Below are 10,047 nucleotides of genomic sequence, written 5' to 3' on the forward strand. Positions count from 1 at the left end.
CACCCACATCAGCACAAGAAACGGCCACTGCCCTGAAGTTCAGGTCACAGCAAGTGATGGGGGAGTGTTGTACTGCAGGCTGCAGCTGGTAGACAGTGACCGGACGTCCCGGTTTGTCCAGGATTGTCCCGGTTTGTTCAGGGTTGTCTAGTTTGTCCAGGATTGTCCCAATTTGTCCAGGATTGTTCCGCTTTGTCCAGGGTTGTCCCGGTTTGTCCAGGATTGTCCCGGTTTGTCCAGGATTGTCCCGGTTTGTCCAGGGTTGTCTAGTTTGTCCAGGATTGTCCCGGTTTGTCCCGGTTTGTCCAGGATTGTCCCGGTTTGTCCAGGGTTGTCTAGTTTGTCCAGGATTGTCCCGGTTTGTCCAGGATTGTCCCGGTTTGTCTAGGGTTGTCTAGTTTGTCCAGGATTGTCCTGGTTTGTCCAGGGTTGTCCCGGTTTGTCCAGGATTGTCCCGGTTTGTCCAGGGTTGTCTAGTTTGTCCAGGGTTGTCCCGGTTTGTCCCGGTTTGTCCAGGATTGTCCCGGTTTGTCTAGGGTTGTCCCAGTTTGTCCAGGATTGTCCCGGTTTGTCTAGGGTTGTCTAGTTTGTCCAGGATTGTCCCGGTTTGTCCAGGATTGTCCCGGTTTGTCCAGGGTTGTCTAGTTTGTCCAGGATAGTCCCGGTTTGTCCAGGATTGTCCCAGTTTGTCCAGGATTGTCCCGGTTTGTCCAGGGTCGTCTAGTTTGTCCAGGATTGTCCTGGTTTGTCCAGGGTTGTCCCGGTTTGTCCAGGATTGTTCCGGTTGTCCAGGATTGTCCAGTTTGTCCAGGATTGTCCCGACAAATATCTGTAAAACACTAAAATGTCCTGGTTGTCAACATTCATTGCCAAATTGTCCCAGTTTTTCGCTATTCACGCCTACAATTCAAACCAAACATTCACATATTATTTACCATATTATATACCATATATACCAAAAATATTCAACATTTTCTGCTAAATCTAATGATACCAGGATTGAAGCAATCTGACCTCGACTTTTGACACTGTGAGCCCTGGAAGCCGGCAACGTCATGTTCAACACAGATTTTGCCAACAGAACCACCCACATTTTTGATCAAACATCCATGTTATACGTCAGAAAAACTCATTGTTTTCTGCTGAATCTGATGATGCCAGAGTTGGAGTGCATACATGTGCACATGCAGGAACATGCGGTGCACTTACGGATCCCAGCTAGACCCTTCTCGAAAAGGAGTGTGAACTTGTTGCTCTGACCACCAAAATGAAAAGATTTGCTGGTTCCAGTTACCATTTATCAATTTGCCCTTTAAATATGTTAAACTGAGACATGAAGAACCACAGGATGGATTTTCTGTCCCCACCTGATGACACTGAAGAGGCGGGGTTGGACAGAGTAACTACAAACTGCTACTCAGGTAGAAGTACTGTTCCTCTGCTGGTGTTTGACTGCAGTAGAAGTAGAAGTTGTGCAGTAAAAATCTACTTCAGTAAAAGTAAAAACTGTCTCATTTAAAATGTCCTGGCAGTAAAAGTGACTGAGTAACTGAAATGAGGACCCTGTAGACTCAAGTTGACTCAGTTGAGTCAAAATTCTTGCTAAAGTTTTTCATGGTGCAGCTTTCATTGTGAAATTTGGAAAATGACAAAAAGTAGAACCAGCAAAGTAGAAGCAGGTTCCCACTTCTCATCTTTGCTGACTGAGCTTTTATTGTGAAAGGCCCCACAATCTGTCACTGATCATTTGTTCTCTGTAATGGATCTGATTAAAAATGTAGTGATGGACAAAACTCAAGGAAAAAAATGTACTCAAGTAAAAATACTGACTTTAAAAAATACTAAATATAATATATTTTTATAATATATTATATTTATAATATATTTATATAATAAATATAAATGACCATAAATAAATAAATAAATGTGTGCCAAGAGAGAAATGCCAAAGTTTTCACACTACTTGGCCAACAGGGGGCGTGGTACTGGGTGTGGCGCATGATAAAATGTCAGTGGATTAAAGACACGCCACAAAATGGTGACGCAAGATTAACACACCGCTCAGGCCATGCCCACTTCCTCCCTTGACCTCCTCTCTCTCTCTTTCTCTGTCTCAGCTGAGCGGTCGGCTGCCGGGAGCAGAAGCCGCCATGAGGTCGTACGCCGGCTCCAAGATGGCCGCCGGGCGCTACCAGAGAGCCAGACAGCAGTTTGCCGCGGCTCTGCAGGACGGAGGGCTGGGAACCTGGACCAGAAAACCGCCTGAGCTGGGCCACTTCCACGTCAGCCTGTGAAAGCAAAGCACGTGTGTGAAGGACTGTGTGTGTGTGTGTGTGTGTGTGAGGCATCGCATTTGAGCAATGAAAGTGTGTGTGAGTGTGTGTGTCGACAACAGCGGTTGCAAGCAAGGCAAAGATTGTCCACTCATTATCTCTGAGCAGCAGCGCCACGTGGACGAGGCCTGACGGGACGGCTGACGACGTGACCCAGATATGCAAATTTATGCAAATGAGCACCACAGTCTTGCTGAGGGGGAAAAAAAACTTGAAGTTGTGCCCTGCAAAACTGCCAAAAGCTGATTGAAACGACGACCGTTCACACTTCACAGCTGACAAAAAAATGCAAATTAAATCAGCTGTCATGCTAATTGGATGTTTTTGTGAGCTGAGTCAGTTTTTAACAGCGCACCTGAAAAACTGTCGCTCTGTAACGTTAGCTTAAACTAGCTTTATCTCTGTTAGGCTAAACATGTAGCCTCATATTAGCTTGCTAGCCTAACCAGTCACATTTAAATAGCTGTAGCCGCTTAGCTAGCCACAGCAACTTGAATAACTCTCATGATTAAGATTAGATTTTTAATAACGTACCTTCAATGAGGGTAAAAATTAATGAGAAAATGATAAAATGCAAGCTTGACCCTTATCAGTCATGTTCAGCTGCTCAGAAAGACTGAACCTGAAACCGCCAAAATCCAGCAAAACACCCGCAACCGACCGCGACGCAACACAGAGCGCTTCGTCTGCGTGCGCCGTGAGTGCTAAAGGAACAGTTCACCCAAAATATTTACATGAAAAACATATTTTTTTTCCCACTTACTCCTCGTCCAGGCTGGCCATGCAGATAGCTGCTGTGTGATTTGGTGAGGTTTCCGCACACTGGTCATTCAGAGGTGGATGGATACAGCTGGTGTTCTCAGGCAGAAAATAGTTCCCAACTAGACTCTTAACCCCCGAGGGGTGGGGTTTATGCCGGATATCCATGCCATTGTTTTTGGAAAATAAACAACAGCAAAAAAAAAAAAAAAAAAAAAAAAATCCAGCTCCATTGTATCAAGGTGAAGAGGAACAGTGGAAACGCCGCCAAATCACACAAAAAATGAATAGATTGCACTAAGTGGGAAAAGATCTTTTTTTTTTCTTGGGTGAACTGTTCTGTTTAAATTTATGTGTGTGTGTGTGTGTGTGTGTGTGTGTGTGTGTGTGTGTGTGTGTGTGGACAGGGCTGAAGTTAGGTTTATGTGAGCGAGTGAGTGAATGTGTTTATATGTGTAAAGACAAAGTATAGGGTGTCAGATTGAGTGTGTATGAGTGTGTGTGTGTGTGTGTGTGTGTGTGTACATGCTGCCCCAATGCGAATAGCAATAGACGCCCAAAGATCATCCAGTCTCACCTTCACACTCCAAGCGCCAGTCTTTCAGTGACATCATCATCAGCCTCCTCTTCCTCTTCCTATTGAATTTCAACGGACATTTACATCCTGTTCTTAATTTTTTTCCGTTTATGCTCTCTCTCCCCTGAACCGTCTCACTAATGTACATTTGCTGTAATTGGATGTCTCGACTTTCCAGTGTTGTGTTAATTTCAACAACAGTGTTATTCTACCCTCTATCCTGCATCTGTAACAGCTTTGAAACCTGAGTGCATGAGGCTCAGTCTGATCGCACAGCACCACCTAGTGACAGAAAGCCTGCATTACATGTCTCAATATTTGACTACGAGGGGGGAGGATGTGCATTATAATTTCACCAAACCTAAATTTTGAAGAATGTAACCCCTCATTTTCACTCCTCCACATCTCTGCTCTTGTTTCTCAGCTATTAGTTTTGCTGCAAAAAGTCCTGAAGGCTGTTATTTTACCAGAAATCGTGTGTTTCCTCTTTTGTAGCCCATATCTTCTCAATGTTTCTTTCCAGATATCTCACTTTCCTGAGCTAGAAAATGTACATGAATGCAGTGACTTCAACAGTATTACTTATTACGGTGACATTTTATTAGATATGCGGAATGTATGTAGCCTATATTGGTCCTATTTTTACCATATTGGAAATAAATTTACTAATTTGTGTTACTTGTTGTGCCTCCATCTGAGTGAGACTGTCTCTGAGTGAGACTGTCTCTGAGTTCGACGGCTGCCTGCAGGATTTAATGACACCTTTCAGCAAAGATTGTCTATGTTATTAAGATGGATCACTCTCCTCCTCATCCTCATGGTCAATACCACAGTGCAACACTTATTTTTCACTCCTGACTTGGTCACTTGGTGGATTTTGTTTGGTGAAATGGATGAAGAGGATCCAAAACTTTGAAAAATTGTGAATATATCCAGACAAGGGCTGAACCATTTATTGCATCATAATTTCCACTTTCTTTGAAAAAACAAGACCTAAAATGATCAAAATGATTATGTGACTTTTGTTGTGGTATGAATCAAACCAAACCAACATGTTTATTTTTGGAGCATTTGTAGAAGAGGATGTCTCTATAGTAACACAATACGTCACTTATGCTATTCTATCATATTTTACCTAAACTCTTAATTCGCCGATCCGATCAATGATGTCATTGTTGTGTTCAAACTTTTTGCAGATGCTCCTGTTGCATTGTTTTATCTGTCTCATTTACTCCAAAGAAGTTCCACACCACCGCCATGTTAGTTTTGAGCCTTGTCACTATGTGACGGACAATCAACTTTTTTGAATCTTGAATCATTCGCTGTCGGATTCAAACAAACATGTTGGTGGTGTGGGACTTCTTCAAAGTGTCTGAGAGAGATAAACTCAAGCTCAGTAAACTGTACATAAGTATATACAGTAAATAAACAAGTTATATAAATAGACATATTGCTCCCTCATGTGATCGGTTTATTTAAACTTACTGATCGGTGATCAGCCCCAAAAATCCTGATCGTGTAAAGCCTAGCAAAAACCATCAGCTACAACGAAACTGGCACACGAGGCCCGCCCCAGGAAAGGAAGACCAAGAGTCACCTCTGCTGCTGAGGATAAGTTCATCCGAGTCACCAGCGTCAGAAATCACAAGTTAACAGCACCTCAGATTAGAGCCCAGATAAATGCCACACAGTTCTAGTGGCAGACCCATCTCTACATCAACTGTGCAGAGGAGACTGCACGAATCAGGCCTTTATGGCCAAATAGCTGCTAAGAAACCACTGCTAAGGAAAAGCAACAAGCAGAAAAGATTTGTGCTTTGGTCTGATGAGTCCAAATTTGAGATCTTTGGTTCCAACCGCCGTGTCTTTGTGAGACGCAGAAAAGGTGAACGGATGGATTCCACATGCCTGGTTCCCACTGTGAAGCATGGAGGAGGAGGTGTGATGGTGTGGGGGTGTTTTGCTGGTGACACTGTTGGGGATTTATTCAAAACTGAAGGCACACTGAACCAGCATGGCTACCACAGCATCCTGCAGCGACATGCCATCCCATCCGGTTTGTGTTTAGTTGGACCATCATTTATTTTTCAACAGGACAGTGACCCCAAACACACCTCCAGGCAGTTTTATTTTAAAAAAAAAAACAAAAAACAGGTAGAACACAGAGGTGAACTTCAGCAGGTCTGACTGCAGGACTGATTTTTTTTCTCTCAGCTGTGAGCGGTTCTTTCATTTCACTTTTCTCACCAGGACTTGACATTATTTTTTTAAATCTCAGGCTGGCCCAGCTCTTCATGAGGTCATCTCACTCAAATTAAATACTTTCAAGTACAAATTAAGGCTTTTATTTTGATAAGTACATAGAAAGATGCAGACCCCTCACAGGTTCTGGTTCAGTCCACACTGACTGTCACCCCACCATAAAGCAACACAAAGTTCATCATAACCCGAGTCTGCTGCAGAGGACCTCGACTAATTCAGACAAAAATAAATTAACAAATAAAACCAGACATGTTTCCACTGAAATTAAGACCCCATAATTCAACTTTAAGACAATCTAATTGCTTTAAAGTCCGAATATTTGTAACTTAAAACATTTGAACACTTTTTTTCTTCCAAATTTACACCTTCAGATGTAAACTTTAACTTTGTAGATGATGCGCCATTTTTTCTTCTCTTGCTAGTTTGCTGATCACCAGAAACAGTGACTTTGCGCAGATTTCAAAGGGTTAATTTATTGGCTATCACTAAGAATAAAAATTAGTTTGGACAGTTATTTTAACATCATGCTTTAGTGTCACCACTTTGAATGTATTTGACAAGCAGGTACATCACACACAGTACGACGGTGTATTCATGCTGCTATAGGGACAAAAAAATACTATTCCAAGGAAAAAAAAAAAATCAGAATTAAATCAGATTAAAGTTGTAAATTTACAACTTGATATGGTCTGAAAGACCACATCAAGGAAACCCAATAATTTACTGATATGGACCATATCAAGGAGCTGCTGATGACCACCAAGTCGCCGCTTGCTGAGCTTAACATCCTAAATAAAAAAAATAAAAGAAACTGACCACCCAAGGATGCTTTCTGCTGCAGCCATCGCTCAGTTGGGCCTGGAGGAAAGTGTAGCTGAAAGCCAACAGGGCCAAGACTACCATATTGCCGGTGTTTCAGACAAAACACTGATATCAGAGTCCGGGAAGCTGGTGTTTCTGATCGCACTTCTTGAGAGGCTCAGGGAAGAAGGTCAAAACACTCTTGTCTTTGCTCACTTCAGGAAGGTGCTTGACATCATTGAACGGGTCCTGGTAAACAGAGGGTTCAAGATAGTGAGGCTGGACGGTACAATAACTGAACTTGCCGAAAGAGAGAAGCACATCTCACAGTTTCAGACAGACAAGCAGTATTCTGTCTTCCTCCTGACCACCCAGGTAGGCGGAGTCAGCATCACCCTGACAGCAGCAAATCGAGTTGTAATCTACAACCCCAGCTGGAACCCGGCCACAGATGCTCAGGTCGTTGAACAGGTGTACCGGTGGTTTTCATCTTGTGTGCTTCGTCCAGGATGATGTAGTCCCATTTAAACTCTGGGCCGTGGTAAGATGCCACAACCTGCCAGTTGTTGAGCATTTGGTACGTGGTGATGAGCACGCCGCCTCTTTTTTTTCCCCCAAATTCCTTGTCTGCTCTGCTTTGGTGGGGCCATGAAACTCCTCAACACTCATGCCAGGAGTCCACTTGGTGAACTCTTTGGTCCAGTTTTTGATGAGTGATGTTGGCATGACAAGAAGAGTGTGCTTAACCAGCTCAGCATCATACATGCCAGAGAGGAAGGAGGTGACCTGGATGGTCTTACACAGGCCCATGTTGTCTGCCAGGATGCCCCGCTTACGGCCATCTCTGTGCAGGCTGTAGAGGAAGGCCACTCCCTCTCTCTGGTGGTCGTACAGCTTGTCATGTAAATCTCTTCAAAGCATTAAACCGCTGTTGTTGACATTCACAAACTCTTCATCCTCGCTCTCGGAGCCCTGCTGTGCCAGGAGCTCTTCAATTTTCATTATTCGGTGTTAAAGTTTCTCACTTGGGTGAACGCTGTAAGCCAACTAGAAGAACTCCAACGCTTTGGATACGTCTCCTTGTCTGGCGACGTCTTTACCATTTTAATGTGTCTGCAACAGAAATGAAACAGGATGTCAGTGGTTGAAGTAATAATACTTAAGCTGCCAAAAAAAAAAAAAAATCATTGTTGTGCATCCCTATTTGTTGGTACCTTTGTTGCTGTTCATTGAAGTCAAGTATTTTGGCACAAATTTCCCCACTGCTCTGGCCTTGTCAGTTCATTCTGATTTGAACAGAAGCAATACAACTCAGACATCAAAGGTGTTCAAGTCAATGACGGGTTGTCACTGTGATAATCCTCAACTGTTTTGAGTTGTGTAGTGGGTGGGGTCTTAAGTTTCACAAGAACCTTCAAGCAATAACAACGCTACTACTACCACTAATAATAATAATAATAATAATAATAATAATAATAATAATAATGGGTGTCCACAAAGTCTGTTTACAATTTAAAAAATGTATTACAAAAGCAATTGATGAGATATGTTAATCAGATTTGTTCTATGTACTCAGTGGTTATCAAAGTTTTTAATCACATTGCATTTGGGTCATTCCATGTCAGATCATCAAATGGGTGTCACTGTGGCGACTCAGATTTCAATGACATTAATCCCATAGTTAGAAAACTATGTTTTATGAACACTTCACATTTCACCCACTTTGGACATTTTTGACATGCATGGTATGGCAATTTGCATTTTGGCACACCTTCAATGTGTGTAACTATTTATTTTGATCCTAGAGTAGTGAAACTTTGCATATTTACTAAATGAAAGGTTTTCAGTGAATATCCTAATGTTGTATGTGCAGTAAACAACCAAATATTGTGAATGTGTTATGAAAATTGTAAATGAAAATTGCTCAAACAAGCTATAATATTGAAGTCAGCTCACTTTACCATTTAAATTAATTCATCTTCATTTTTCACTGTTAATTATTGTGTGTTGCACACTAAAGTTGAAAGCTTCTAAATTACATGAATTTTCAATATATTCAAATTATTATTTTATATATATATATATATATATATATATATATATATATATATATATATATATATATATATATTCAATATATCCAAAGTGCTGTAAAATTTACAGTTTTCATAACACATTCACAATATGTGAACATGTCATTTCATTACAGTTCTACAGAATTAAAAGATGGAAAGGGAAAACAATTAAGACCAAATGAAGACTTTGCCTTCAAACTGAAAACACATCTCCAAAGGGTCTTATTTCAAACCACACCCTCTGAGGTGGCTCACGCACTGCAAGGGCAGAACAGTTCTTTTATTTGATTGATTTGATTCATCCCAGTGAAGCTGGAATCACACAGCAGCTGAGGTTACTTCATAAATAACAAGTCATTTTCTGATTATTCAAATTATAATAAATCAGTCAATCTATTGATTACATGAAACATACTTTTATTGGAGAGCCTTTCCTGACTTTACTTGAGTTTCAACTCTATTTTAACTGTCGTTTATTGGTTTTAATTCTCATGTTTTCTTGATTTTATGACTTATTTATTGTGTTTTATTTTTTGCTGCCTTTGTAAAGCACTTCATAATGTTGATTTTGAAAAGTGCTCCAAAAATTAAGATTATTATCATTACTGACTGACTAATTGATTAGTCAATCAGCGTTGCCGATCCAGCCTCGCGAAGTCAAGCCATGTGTTTCCTCCATTAAGAAAAAGAAAGAAGAAAAACTAGTGTTCCGAGTTTTCTCGTTAATTTGTAGGGTTTAAATCTCAGAATTTGAGTTTTTGTCCCCACAAATTTGTGACTTTATGGAAGCTAGCTCCGTCTCTCACCTCTGCAGTTTCTCGCTGATCTCGTCCAGCCGTGCGTCCATGTTTTCCTGCCGGAGCCTCGTTGCTCTCTGCGGGGAGCAGCAGCAGCAGCGGCAGCCGGGGCTCTGGGTGTGTTCAGCGGCTGGGTGAAGCTGACTCGGCCGTCCTGTCGGAGCTCTCTGCGGGTTGGCCGACCTCCGCCTCCGTTGCTTTAGCTTTGAACTCGCGGTGTTTCACCTCGCCACAAAGTTCCCAGCCAATCAGAGAGCGTTTCCACCAGCTGATTTCACTGATCAGTCCCTGCTCTCTGCTTGAAGGTGAGGTAATAAAATCACCTGGTGGAGGTTTTGGTTGGAAAGAAAACCTGCAGCCTCTCGGCTCTCCATGGCACATGGTTGCCCACCCCTGTTCTACATTGTAGATACATACTGAAGACATCAAATATAAGAAGCAAG

At 41.9% G+C, this 10,047-nt stretch overlaps 1 protein-coding gene and 1 long non-coding RNA gene across 2 annotated transcripts in view; one reads left to right on the forward strand and one right to left on the reverse strand.

Annotated features, from left to right (window-relative positions):
* LOC115375783 (double-stranded RNA-specific editase B2-like) overlaps positions 1-4,347 on the forward strand; it is a 60,682-nt gene extending 56,335 nt beyond the window's left edge. The window contains exon 10 of the mRNA XM_030075323.1: positions 2,118-4,347. Within this exon, the coding sequence (XP_029931183.1) occupies positions 2,118-2,294 (177 nt within the window). The 3' untranslated portion in view covers positions 2,295-4,347. The remainder of the gene's footprint in view (positions 1-2,117) is intronic.
* Positions 4,348-5,998: 1,651 nt separating this feature from the next.
* Positions 5,999-9,840, reverse strand: LOC115375631 (uncharacterized). Its single transcript, XR_003929735.1, has 2 exons — positions 9,614-9,840; positions 5,999-7,845 (listed from the first exon to the last, which is right to left on the reverse strand). It is a non-coding gene; the product is annotated as an uncharacterized LOC115375631 (long non-coding RNA).
* Positions 9,841-10,047: the final 207 nt, after the last annotated feature.

The sequence above is a fragment of the Myripristis murdjan genome, chromosome 17 (genome assembly GCF_902150065.1).
Source record: "Myripristis murdjan chromosome 17, fMyrMur1.1, whole genome shotgun sequence".
Classification (NCBI taxonomy): Eukaryota; Metazoa; Chordata; class Actinopteri; order Holocentriformes; family Holocentridae; genus Myripristis; species Myripristis murdjan.